Source organism: Capra hircus, chromosome 3 (genome assembly GCF_001704415.2).
Source record: "Capra hircus breed San Clemente chromosome 3, ASM170441v1, whole genome shotgun sequence".
NCBI classification, from domain to species: domain Eukaryota; kingdom Metazoa; phylum Chordata; class Mammalia; order Artiodactyla; family Bovidae; genus Capra; species Capra hircus.
In genome coordinates this window covers 27,835,368-27,848,917 of record NC_030810.1, presented here as the reverse complement: position 1 = coordinate 27,848,917, position 13,550 = coordinate 27,835,368, and the positions used below count along the sequence as shown (strand labels likewise).

Sequence of the window (13,550 nt, the reverse complement as noted above, 5' to 3'; positions counted from 1 at the left end):
AGAGGCCTGGCAGTCTTAAATAACCACAAGCTCAGTAGAGGGCAGCCCTTGTAGTTCAGACCCCTCTGGGTGGCAGACTAGCTCTGGGCCCCGTCCAGAGAGGGGCATGGACAGATGGAGTGCATCCAGAGAAAGACATGTGAAAGGCAGGGGACCAGGAATCAGTGCTTTAAGGAAATGCTGAGGGAGCCATTGGACTCTGGCCAACCCTGCGTGGCACCAGCTGCCTCGGGGGGAAGTGGGCTTCCTGAGACTGGAGGTGGTTAAGCAAGGGCATTTCACGGGGGATTCTTAAGGTACTTGAGGGTTGGACATGGCACATGCTTACTGAGGTCATGAGGAAGGAGACATAAGAAATGTGTTTGTGAAAGGAAAGACCTTAGGCAGCCTGGCTGCTTCCAGGCTGGTGATGGACAGAGTCCTGGCCTGGGAGGCAAAGGACCCGAGTTCTGGTTCCACCCTGTCCTGTCTGTGTGTCTGGCCTTAAGCAAGGACCCTCTGTGAGCCTCCTCTTGCCCAGTCACCTGGCTAACGAGGCTGAGGCTCGATGAGGCTCTGGGGGAGGCTGAGGCTGTCCTGAGTCTCTGCTTCAGCTCCAGGCCCATCCGTGTCCCTCCCCCACCCCAGTCTCAATTCCTGGACCCTCAGGAGCCCATGTCCCTCCCCAGGCCTGAACGAGTGTCTGCATAACAATGGCGGCTGTTCCCACATCTGTACCGACCTTAAGATTGGCTTTGAGTGCACGTGCCCTGCAGGCTACCAGCTCCTGGACCAGAAGACCTGTGGTGGTGAGCACCCCCACCCCAGCCCCTCAAGCAGAGGCAGCTCCTCCTGCTGGTTCTGACCTCTGCTCCTCCCCACAGACATCGATGAGTGCGAGGACCCAGATGCCTGCAGCCAGATCTGTGTCAATTACAAGGGCTACTTTAAATGCGAGTGCCACCCTGGCTACGAGATGGACACACTGACCAAGAACTGCAAGGCCGTTGGTCAGTATGGACACTACAAGGTGGGGGGCAGGGGAGCAACTCTGAGGGAGTCCAGGAAGCAGCGTGCTTGACATGCGAGGAGTGAGTGTGCACACACACCCCCTCACACACTCAGATAGGAAGTTGCCATATATAGCACACACACAGTGCAACCGTGCACACAACACTGACCCTGCACAGAGCCACCCAGAGACTGCACTCACATGGCAGATCTAAGCTGGACCATGCCGGCCACACATGGCATAGGCAACCCACACAAAGAGCTGTGTGCAGACCTGACGTTGATCTTCAGGTCAGCCGATAGAATTCACTTGTTTTATTCATTTGTTTACACTGAACACCTAACATTGTTGTAGACACTAGAGACTCAACAGTAAGCAAAGCAGATTCAAATCTCTGTCCTTATAGGATTTACACTCTAGTGGGTGAGACAGGAAATCAAAACATGAAATAAAGTTCAGTGCATGGCAGACAGTGATTAGGGTTCAGGAGAAATATAAATAGAGCAGTCCAAGGGGGCAGTGGCTTACGGTTTTAGAGTGGTCAAGAAAGCCCTTACTGAGAGGGTGACATTTGCATAAAGACCTGAAGGAGGAGAAGGGGTGAGCCATGCGTGACCTGCAGGAACCAAAGATAGCAGCATGCCTGCTGTGCTGAGATAACGAAGAGGAAGCCAGTGCAGCTGGAGCGAAGCGAGTAGGAGGAGATGAAGCCCACAAGGTGACTTGGGGCGATCATAAAGGCCTTCTTGACTATTGTAAAGGGCTGACTCTCACCATCAGTCAGGGGGAAGGAAGCTTTGGTCGATTCAGAGTAAAGGGACAGGGTGCCTTCCAATTTAACCAGCTCCCTCTAGCGGCTGTGTGGAGAACAGACTGTCAGGGGCAGGGGAGGAAGCTGGGTAACTGCTGCAGAGGTCCTTGCAGTCAGCCCGGAGAGAAGGGATGGTGGATTAAACCAGGGTGTTGCATGGAGATAATGAAAAGTAGACAATGTGAATATATTTTCAAGGTCAGGATTTATTTTGAAGCAACAGGATTTTCTTATGAATTGAATGTAGGATGTGAAACTGAAAAAAGGAGTCAAAGATGACCATGAGGTTTTTAACCAAATGAAAAAATGGGATTGCTATTTAAGGCATTGGGAAAGATGGTAAAAGCGGGTTTGGGAGAATATTGGATTAATTTGGACATGTTAAATTTAACAAAACTGTTTAGACATCTCAGTGGAAGTATTGTGTAGGCTGTTAGATATATGAACCTGGAATTCAGATGCACAAAAGCAGCTACAATAATTGATATATAGCCGGCAAACCTGAAACACACAGCACCCAAACTGTACGATGTACAGCACATACATTAGCACATCACATGTAGCTTGCAACCAGTTCCTTCCCCACCTAGGACAGGTGTGACGTGTAACAGAGACTATATACTTGCAGTGGAGACAACACACAATGGCCCACGTATATACAACCCCCACATATCAATATCTAAAGTGCAGTTCCACAAAAACTCCAGTCGTAAACAAACAGGGCACCTGTCACAGTCACAACTCTTGGTAAAAATCAGTTCAAGATACCCTTTAACCCAGCTCCTGCCCTCGGGAAGATAAGGTGTCTTTGCTTTCATTTCCAGGCGAGGGAATCCCTTGTGGCTCAGCTGGTAAAGAATCTGCCTGCAATGTGGGAGACCTGGGTTCGATCCCTGGGTTGGGAAGATCCCCTGGAGAAGGGAAAGGCTACCCACTCCAGTATTCTGGCCTGGAGAATTCCATGGGTCATATAGTCCATGGGGTTGCAAAGAGTCGGACACGACTGAGCGACTTTCACTCTCCAGGCAAGGAAAATCACAGATTGTCAATGGCAGAGTTGGCCTTGAACCCAGCCTTTCTCCTTTCTCCTTGCACATGGAGCTGTATTTTTCCATGTTCTCTGTCCCATACCCTCCCTGTCACCCCCACCCTGCTCTGAAATGATCTCTATCACTACACACAGGTCACACCCTCAGCCCCAGGCCCCACATGGCTCTGTGCTGGTCCCTCCCAACCCCCAAGGAGCACATTACCCTGGCAGAGATGTGCAGTGACAGGGACCAGGGGCCGTGCAGAAGTGTCAGCTGGAAAACAAGACTGGGAGAAGGCCCAGGCAGCTCCAGAGATAGGTGTTGCCGCTCAGACAGTGCATATACCTGAGACTGCCCCGTTACATCTGAAAACAGGCTGGAAGAGTGGCAGCCTGTGCCAAGTTCTAGACCCTTCTAGGCCTGGGGGACAGTGACCTTCCTCATGGAGTAGCCAGGAGTGTTAAACCTTTGATGTTCTTCCCAAAATCTAATCCTAAGTCTGAAAATGAGTTTGTATATACACCAGTTGTGTGTTGTCCCTTTGCATGTGAATAATTTGTATCATATTATACATATCCTGCCCCAGCTACTGGCTCAGAATAAAGTGCAAATCCAGATCACAGGATCCTTTGTGATTGGGTCCCTGCCGGCATCCGCAGATTCATTTCTTGCCGTGTCCCCAAACACACTGTGTAAATTGAAGACTCACAGTGACCTCCTTGAATCTCCTCCATTGAGCCTCACCACCAGCCCTGAGGTCTGTGCTCCATCCTGCAGCCTCAGCCATCTTTGTAAATCATGTAACATTCCTGTTGCCCCTTCTTGAATGTTGCAGTGGGGCCCAAGCAGAGGAAGAGGCAGCTGTTGGGGAGAAGTGCACTGTAGGTGGAAGGACAGCTTGAGCAAAGGCCCTGAGGCAGCAAAGCTCTGCTGTGGGGAGATGATGACAGATAGCCTAGTGGCTGGGACCAAGGTGTTAGGGGGGTGAGTGATGAGGCTGAACAGGGAGCTGGAGTCACTGCAGAAAGCCTCCCATACAGGCCAGAGGAAATGGAGTCATCGCAGATTTGGGGGAGTTTGTGTCTAATAAAAAAATCCCTCTTGTTATGTGTGGTGCTTTGCATCTTATGCTTTTTGTACCCATTATCTCACTTCTCTAACTTGTGAGGTAGGAGTTGCCACCACTTTTTACAGGAAATGAGGCGTCCCGCAGCAAACCGGTGGCAGAGCCTTGGTCTCTAGACCCCCCACCCGTTGCGCTGACCCTTGCCCTCTCAACCCCCCCTGCATGGCAGCTGGTAGAAGCCCATCCCTGATCTTCACCAACCGGCACGAAGTGCGGAGGATAGACCTGGTAAAGCGGGACTACTCGCGGCTCATCCCCATGCTCAAGAACGTCGTGGCGCTGGACGTTGAAGTTGCCACCAATCGCATCTACTGGTGCGACCTCTCCTACCGCAAGATCTACAGGTGAGCAGAGGCCTGGCTCCTGCAGCCAAGGCGTGGAGAGGGACTGACAAAGGCGGGGGGGACGGGTGGCCTCTGCACCCCTCTGCCCCTAGGTTCCCCCAGGACAGAGCTGGGGCTTAGGAGGGGATGCAGGAGCGCAGAGCACATGGAACTGCCGGGACTTCCCCACCTGCTGGGCCAGCGGAGTCTGAGGGCTTTGTTGGGAGAGCCCACACATGGGGGCTTTGACTGACCTCTGGAGGCCCAGTCGGGCGGTGCAAGGCATAGGAAGGTGCCTGGGGCTTTGGCGGGGACTTTCAGAGCCGCTCACATACATGTGTGTTGGATGCTCAGGACTGAAAGATGACTCAGACCTGGTCCTGCATGGAGCATCCCACTCAGAACACGGTGATATCCTTTGTGATGATCATGAAGGAAAAGTGTAGAGGACACCTCCGACCCGGTCTGGGGGCTGCACTATGCCCAGACCAGCCCTTCACATCACAGTCTCTTGGCTCTGGCTCCCAGGAAGGCTCCTCACACACACAAGAAGTTCTCTCCTGGGAGCTTCCGCGTGCCCAAGTCCCCTTTGGTAGTCATGTCCTTTCTTTGTCCTGAGGTCCACTTGGACTCAGGACTGCTGATGACCAGGCCCTGGGTGGACTGTTGAACAGATGGTGGGATGGATGGATGGAAGCAATGCCAGTGGCTACTCACTGACAACCCAGAGCCTATCACACCCTAGCGCACATAGACACACTCACACTGACACACCCAGAACCAGCTCAAGCAGTGTGTGTCCAACAGTTGTGACTGAAAGAGGCAGGATTTGATGACAGACTGGGTATGGGGCTGTAGGAGGAAGAGTTGAAATGAATTCCCACTTTCGTTTTGAGAGTTTCGGTTTCTCGCTTGGCACTTGGGTCCCGTTCTCTGAGATGAGACCGGGAGGGGAGAGATGGTGGTGGGTTAGGCAGGCTGAGTGTGGCTGAGAAGAGGGGAATGGGGTGAATAGTTTGGGATGTGTTGCATTCAAGGCATCCATGAGACATTCAAAGGGGGCCAGTCTGCTTTATAGTCTGAGACTTAGTTGTCAAGATCAGAGAATTTGAGTCAGGATGGCCGTGGGCACTGTGGAACTAACAGAGCAAAGAGAGGGTCTGGGAGAAGAAAGCCTTGGGGAAAACGGCATTTGGGAGACATAAAGCCCTGCTAGTGTTTCCGCCTGAGTGCCTGCTGTATTTTGGCCTCTTCTCTCTGTTCTCACTGCCTCAGCCCTTCTGCAGACCCTCTTCGTCTCTCACTTGGACGTGCTCACAGCCTCCTAACTGGTCTCCCTGCCTTCGTCCCCTCCCCCTCCAAACCCTTGCATATTCGGCAGGTGCCACAGTGATCTAACTCCCCTGTCTGGCCACGTCCTCTGACCTGTTCAGTTTTACCCTTAGTGCATATGCGAGGGCCATCGGGAGGTGGTTCCTCCTACCTACTCCTTCTCACACCCTCACCGGCCCCCTCCACCCCCGCCCGCTGGCTCGCTCAGTGTTTCAGAACATGTGCTTTGGCATCTGCACATGCTGACTCTAACCCGACCTGTCTGTTCTTTGTGTTCCTGGTGAATTGGTCCTTCAGGGCTCAACCACAAGGCCCCCTCCAGCCCCCCAGGAGGATGCAGTTTCCACTTCTCTGCTGGTACAGCCTCTGATACTTTCCGTAATCACAGAGTATTGGTGTAATTATCGGGCTATAAATTTCCGTCCCTTCTAAACCGAGCTTCTTCAAGCAGAGACTGGCTAACTCGAGCTTGTGTACTTACCCTGGTGGCCCAGAGAATACACTGAATGGAAATGAGCCAAGCTCCTCTCTGGTGCACCACCATGGCCCAGAGGGAAGAGAGGGGAAGGGCAGCTGCAGACAGGCCCCGGGGGTGGCACGCCTGCCCACACCAGCCCTGGTTGCTCCTAGTGCCTACATGGACAAAGCCAGCAACCCTGTGGAGCAGGATGTCCTCATTGACGAGCAGCTGCACTCTCCCGAGGGCCTGGCGGTGGACTGGGTCCACAAGCACATCTACTGGACCGACTCTGGCAACAAGACCATCTCCGTGGCCACAGTCGACGGCAAACGCCGATGTACCCTCTTCAGCCGCAACCTCAGCGAACCCCGGGCCATTGCCGTCGACCCCCTGCGAGGGTGAGTGTTCCCACCCCCAGACTGTGCTGGGCACTCAGTCTGCACGTGTCTGTCACCAGAGCTATCTCGAGGGCTTCAGAAGGCCATGGGCCACCCAGACATAGACAATGGGGGAGAAAGTCCCTGCCGGGCCCCTCAGCCTATGAACGCCTGACCAGGGGTCCTTGTGCACTGGCTGCCGGGGCACTCCCAGGACTGGGATACTCACTCATCATATCACAGAACCGAGCATCTCAGGGTGCTGGGGACTGTAGATATTCCTGGGGCGGGATGTCTTCCCTCAGGTTGCCATACGCTGCAGGTGGTCATCTGGTAGGTGCTCAGGCTCCCAGAGACAGGAGCCCATTCCATCCCACACGGCCTGTTTCAGCTGGGGGCAGCTCTGCTCATTGGAAAGTGATCTTTGTTCCTCACATTCTCAAATCTCTCTGATTGTCCTCTGGAGTTACCTCTGGCATGTCTCCTCCCTGCCCTTCCAGACAACCAGAAAGATTTGAGGAACAAAATTACAGGGTCTACTCTGCTCCAGGCTGCCCGCCTCCATCCCCACCCATGTTGCCCACAGTCTCTGGGCCCCTCATCACCCAGGCTGACCTGCTCTGGCCATGCCTCTGTACTGGGGGTAGGGATTCTGAACAGAGCAGGACTCCCTCCCTTCCTCAGTAGTGATGTCCTGAGATGGCATGGCTTTTAAGCAGCTGCATCACATTGCTTACCAGAATCACCAGCTTCCTCCTTCTGCTGTTTCCTTAATTGTTAAGCAGCCCTGGGAAGTGACTGACAGCTGCCATTTACTCAGCACACACAGGTGCAAGCAGCACAGTCCTAGGCATTCTGCAGATGCTGAGTCATCTCATTTAACCCCCACCTCAACCCTGTTCCCTATCTGCTGTCATACAGACCTGGGGCTGTACCTGCCACATCCCCCAAACCATGTGGTTACACCCAGCCCATCCCTGGTCCATTGTGGATCTGTCAGGGTCCCAGCAGGAAACCCACTGCACACTCAGATGAAGATGATTTGAGGCCGGTTAAACCTTTAGAGCATGAGCCAGTTGGAGTCAGCTTTGTGTGGGAGAGTCAGGGGAATAGACATCCTGACCTCAGTCTGTCCTCTTCCCACTCCAATATTTTGCTGAATCCAACTGGAAGCCAGATTGCTAGGGAGTCAAGCCCATTGATGTGGTTCCCACGTGCACCAGCCTTTTGCTGTACAGAGCAGAATGACGATGGGATTCAGACAGCAAATGGAAATGATCCAGAACAATTACTCGGCCCCTTAGCTTGGAGCCAGCTTGGCTGGACACCAGGCTTCAGCGGAGGCATTATGGGGAGGGTTAAGCATGCAGGCTTGAATTTCAACTTAAATTTGAAGCCTGGTTTCGCTGCTTGTTCACATTGTGATATTAGGAAAGTCAGCCCCTCTGAGCCACAATTTATTAATCTGTAAATGGGACTAGTAATGATACCCTTCTGGGGTAATTGTGAGACTAGAATGAAAACACTAGTTTGTTCAACAAATAGTAAATGAAGACCTATATCACACGCAAACCACCTGCCAGGCATGAAATGAGGAATAACGCAGATGAGGAACCTTCCCTTAGTGGAGCTTGTAGACTAGTGGGGAAAACAGACAGTAAACAAATACACCACACCCGAAAGCAAACATAAGTCAACAATACTGTGAGCGCTACAGAAGGGAAGAGCGGGCTGCTTTAAGAGAAGGCAACAGGGAGAACCTGCTTACATTGAGGGGAAGGAAGAACCTACTTCCTAACAGAAGATTCTCTACTGAAAAGACATTGTAAATGGCAAAAGAGTGGGAGCAAAGCCTCCGTGGAGGCCTTGGTGCCCTGAAGGACCTAAGAGAAGCCCTGTGGGGCAGCTGTGAGGATTGTAAGGGAGGTGGGCGATGGTGCTGGGAGAAATAGCCAGAGAGGTAGGCAGGGCCCTGGTCATGCAGAGCCTTGTCAGCTGTGGTAAGGATGTGGGATCTGGTTTTAAGGTCAATAGGAGAAGCCATCATAAAGTCTCAAAACTGGGGAGTGGTGGATCTCAAAAGTCCTCATCGCAAGAAAAACAACTGTAGCTGTTTGTGGTGCAGGATGCTAACTGGCTTATGATGGCCATCACTTTGCAATATATACAAATACTGAATCGTTGTGTTATGCTCCTGAAACTAGCTCACCTGTCAGTTCCAAGATTTGATGCGCCTCTAAACTTCAGAGGTCAACTTCCAGTCCCCACTAAGCATGATCCAGAGGGCCACTGAGTCCTTGTGAGCCAGACCGCCCCAGTCATGCTCCCTGTCAAGAAGCTCAGTTGGGTTTTCTCTCCTCTAGGTTCATGTATTGGTCTGACTGGGGGTTCCAGGCCAAGATTGAGAAGTCCGGGCTCAACGGTGTGGGCCGGCAGACACTGGTGTCGGATGGTATTGAGTGGCCCAATGGAATCACCCTGGGTGAGCCCTGCCTTCCTGGATGGGGGCGGGGGAGTGGGCTGTTCTAGCACCTGGTGCTGACCACTGCCTAGAGCTCCATGGATCTTGTCTCCACGTCCCCTCTTAGAGCCAGTGCCTCTGTTTCCTGGTGGTTTCCCTGGGCTGGCCCCCTCCTGAGGCCTGGCCTGGAGATGTGGGCAGGGAAGAGGCACAAAGGAGCCGAGATCCAGGCTGCAGTTGCAGGCTCAGCAACTGATCCCCTCGTCCTTTTCCTCCCCAAGATTTGCTGAACCAGCGCTTGTACTGGGTGGACTCCAAGCTGCACCAGCTGTCCAGCATTGACTTCAATGGAGGCAACAGGAAGATGCTGATTTCCTCCCCTGACTTCTTGAGCCACCCTTTTGGGATAGCTGTGTTTGAGGTGAGCCCCGAGAGGGGAGGCAAGGCTCCTTCAGGAAGCTGGAGCCTAGGAAAGGCTGTTCACACAGGACGACTCCCTGAGACTCGTCCAGGTGGAAACAAAGGGACAGGGAAGCCAACTGGCTCGTTTGTACGCAATATGTGAGCTGCCTGCAAACAGAGGCTTTGCAGTCTGCTGTCCACCTGGCAGCCTTTCCTGTGCTTCCTCCCCGAGGCCCCTCCCCCAGAGCACTTCTCATAGGTAAGTTGCTAGACCTTGTACCCTCAGCACCCAGCACTGTACCCACATATACAGAAGGTGCCCAATAAAGGGAGGAGAAGGAATGTACATTTCCTTAGTTTCATTTACTATTGGAAATGGCCTGATAGATGCTATTCAATTCAACACACGCTCACTCACTTTTGCTGGATCCTGGGGTCATAGAGGTGAACCAGGCATCATCCTAACCCTCAAGAAAAAAAGACCCCGCCCCCCGCCCCCCGCCAAAAAAAAAAAAAAAAAACCCCACAGCAACAAAAAAGAAGCTCATGGAAGAGTGAAGAGCCAAGACCTTCCTGTGTTCCAACCCTGACAACCTTCCTCCTTGGGGAATAAGGAAGCCAGAACCAGTCAAGTTCTTGTACACACATACCTCTTCCCCATAACTCACTCTGCCATCAGGGGGAGGGGAAGCAAGGGAACATTGGCCCGTGGTGGGTGTGGGCAGTGTTTGCTCGGAGCAACATCACCCAGCACAGCTCTGAAACTGTGGGCAAAGCTCCACCTCCCACGTCCAGCCTCTGCTTCAAAAGACAGGTGTGTTCAGACACATGTGTTTGTACTTGTGCATATATGTGGCACGTATGTGTATGTGCATGTGTAAACATGAATGCATCTGCTAAAATATGTGCATCCTTGTATGTGCTAGTGCTTGTGAATGTAAACGTGTATACCAGTATCTAGACAAGTGCTCATTTAGGTACAAGGGTGCCTTTGGACATGGAGATGAGCATGTGGGTTTGTGTCGAGGTCTGCACAGGGTGCACGGTTGTACCTGTAAATGTGAATTTGCCTACATATGCGCATCTAGGCTTGTGTGGACTAACTGTTCCACACGCGTGTATACCCAGAGGCTGCAGGAGGAGGCCCTGTAGGGATAATACTCACTAAACCACATATCGTCTCCAATCTTGGTCCCGGGCCCTAGCGATGGTAATAGCTAAAGAGACCCAACCCAACCCTGGTTCTGCTGAACTCCAAGAAGCAGGCCTAGCTCAGCGTTAATGAGCAGCCTTTAGGCCAAAGCACAGAATCACTGAGTAACCCTCTGAGACAGAAGGAAACCACAGCATATGCCACAGGTTAGAGCTGAGAGTCCCACCGTGAGTCCGTGGACAGGAGAGCTCAGGGGAAATGCCAGAGCAGTTCTTGTGGCTGTGGTTTGAGCCTGAGCCCTCAGACAGAGGTCATGGGTTTAGGCTCTAGGCCATTCTCTGTATCTGTACCCCACAGGACAAGGTGTTCTGGACAGACCTGGAGAATGAGGCCATTTTCAGTGCAAATCGGCTCAATGGCCTGGAAATCTCCATCCTAGCTGAGAACCTCAACAACCCACATGATATCGTCATCTTCCATGAGCTGAAGCAGCCCAGAGGTGAGCCTTCCCCAGTGCTAGGGCCCCTGCCCACACCCTCTCCATCCAGTAGGCAGGCTGCATTGACATTCATGTCACATCTCAGCAGCCCCAGAGGCAGTGGTGACAATCCCTCTCGTTGGTGAACTGCTTAGCTGTCACATATTTTATTTCATTTGCCTCAAACTCTTGGTGAACTAAGGCTGGGTATAAATAAGTGAACATACAAATGTCCCATTTTTGTCAGTCTTACAAAGTATGGCAATTACTGTTCTCACTTAACAGCTGAAGAAACTGTAGTGGAGAGGTGAAATAATGTCAGCAGATCGTAGAGCTAACGCTTAAACTTAGATCTGTCTGATTCCAGAGCAACTTTGGCCGTGAAGGAGCCCATTGCTTCTCATTTGTCATTTGTTCATGCCTGGCATTGGTGTACAGTAATGTATCCTAGGGCCGTCAGTAAGTCAGCTGGCTGGTTGGGAACAAAAGCCAGGAATCCTACCATTAGGTTGTTCCCACCTCTGTCACTAGGGTGTCCTCAGTCTAACTGCAACAGAGAGGGTGAAGGTGGGGAAAGGGGGGTAAGGAAATAAGGTTGGTGCCTGATTCTAGATCTAGAAATTTAAAGAGGAAAGAGATGTGGCATAGGGAGAAAAAAACATGGTCTCTGGAGTCCAACAGACCCGAGGTTAAATTGTCTCCAAACTTACAAGAGGCATAGCTTTGACAAGTTTGTTCCCTTTAAGCAGTATTTTTTTCTTTTTTTTGGGGGGGGGGGCAGTCTGGGCATAATACCCAGCCCTCAGAGTTGTCGTCAGCATTAAACAAATGTGGGGATAAAACAGCAAGTCTAGTGGCAGAAGGTGCTTGAAAGAAGTAGCAGAGAAAGTGTTTTGATTGAGCTGAGTGGGCAGGGCCTCGTCCCTGGTAGGAGGGAGAACCTGGCATTTCCCGTCTGTGCCCCGACGCTCTCTCTCGCCATCTCTCTCTGTGCCCGTAGCTGCAGATGCCTGTGAGCTGAGTGCCCAGCCCAATGGGGGCTGTGAGTACCTGTGCCTTCCTGCTCCTCAGATCTCCAGCCACTCCCCCAAGTACACGTGTGCCTGTCCTGACACAATGTGGCTGGGCCCTGACATGAGGAGGTGCTACCGAGGTGAGCAGAGCTACCGGGAGGGCGGGTCCCTGGGAACGTCAGACCCATCTGCTGAAATCTGCCTTGATTTCTGGGAAACTGTGTTCCTGGATTCCTCCATCTTCTCTGGCTGCTTTTTGCCTTTGTAGGCTCTTCTTTACCTATACTGAACGCCAGTGTCCTATAGGGTCCCTCCAAGGCTGTCTTTTCTCACTTCCAAGAAAGATGCCCATATACACACAGCATTTTAAATTCAGCTTCAGAGGGATCCAGAGCCCCTTGAAGACCTCAAATTAAGAAGCCTTTATCCCCATGGCTTCAGTTACTATTTGTATGCAGGTGACTTCAATCCTGCCTGTTTCTCACCCAGAACTTCACACACTACCAGAAGTCCTTTTGTGATATGAGTGGGACTAACAGTGAATACTTCAACCATGTAACTCACATTCATTCCCCAGTCTCAATGAAGATACACGGCCTTTTGTTTGAGCATAGGTCTGCTCTATCATTTATGATTTCCAGGTTCAACTGTTTATAGTAGAGTGAGAATTTGAACCTAGTAATATAACAGTATACATGTATTAAAAAAAAATCCTTCTCGATGTACATGGTTTCCACTCCTCCCATTCTTTTATAGCGATCTTTCCCACACCTAATCTGACAGCACTGTCTTAATAACTCATCTTTGTAAAGTCAAGGTACAGTATAAACAGATAAGATGCTTGTCATTCAGCTAAAGGAAAGACCGTAGCCCATTCAGGAGGACTAGCCCATTCAGAGAGGGCATTTGAGTTGAGCCATGAGGATGAGTTTATACTTCACCGAGTATACTTATAGAGCAATAATTTAGGCACTAAAACAGCAAAGTGCTCTGTCCAAGTGATCTTCATGGTATTTCCCCTTCAGCACCTCAGTCTACCTCAACTACGACATTAGCCTCTACCACAGCGAGGACGCTGGCTGACACCACCAGAGCCCCTGGGACCACCATCCACAGCCCTGCCTACCAGAACCACAGCACAGAGACACCGAGCCTGTCCACTGTGGTCCCAAGCTCAGTTAGTGTCCCCAGGGCTCCCAGCATCAGCCCGTCTACCCCAAGCCCTGCAACCAGCAACCACTCCCAACACTGTAAGGAAATGAGTTCTGTCTTCTTGCATGACGTGGGACGGGGGCGGGGGGGCGGCTCCTAGGGAAGCCAGGGTGGGAGGATCTGTGGGAAGAAGAGATCATATCAGACTTTAGTGTTGGGTTATCAGCAGGGAGGAAGCAGGGGGACGTAGAGCACCAGCCTGCAATTTGGAGTCACGGGTGCTCCTGCCTCATAGAGGGTCTTGAGGGAAGCTACCTCTTATCTCTGAGCCTGTTTTGTCACCTACAAACTGGGAAAATAATAACCCTTCCCTGCCTGCTTTGCAAGGTTATGAGGAGAGACAGAGGAGGCCATGTGAACAGAAGTGCTTGTGCACACAG

At 51.8% G+C, this 13,550-nt stretch overlaps 1 protein-coding gene across 8 annotated transcripts in view; it reads left to right on the top strand.

The window, feature by feature from the left end:
- The window catches only part of LRP8 (LDL receptor related protein 8), an 82,071-nt gene that overhangs the window by 52,368 nt on the left and 16,153 nt on the right, over positions 1-13,550 (top strand). For all 8 annotated transcript variants that reach the window (XM_018044342.1, XM_018044333.1, XM_018044321.1 and 5 more), the window contains 9 exons: positions 669-788; positions 864-989; positions 4,129-4,303; positions 6,245-6,472; positions 8,815-8,933; positions 9,194-9,333; positions 10,825-10,966; positions 11,946-12,098; positions 12,984-13,208. In XM_018044342.1, the coding sequence (XP_017899831.1) occupies positions 669-788; positions 864-989; positions 4,129-4,303; positions 6,245-6,472; positions 8,815-8,933; positions 9,194-9,333; positions 10,825-10,966; positions 11,946-12,098; positions 12,984-13,208 (1,428 nt within the window). The remainder of the gene's footprint in view (positions 1-668; positions 789-863; positions 990-4,128; positions 4,304-6,244; positions 6,473-8,814; positions 8,934-9,193; positions 9,334-10,824; positions 10,967-11,945; positions 12,099-12,983; positions 13,209-13,550) is intronic.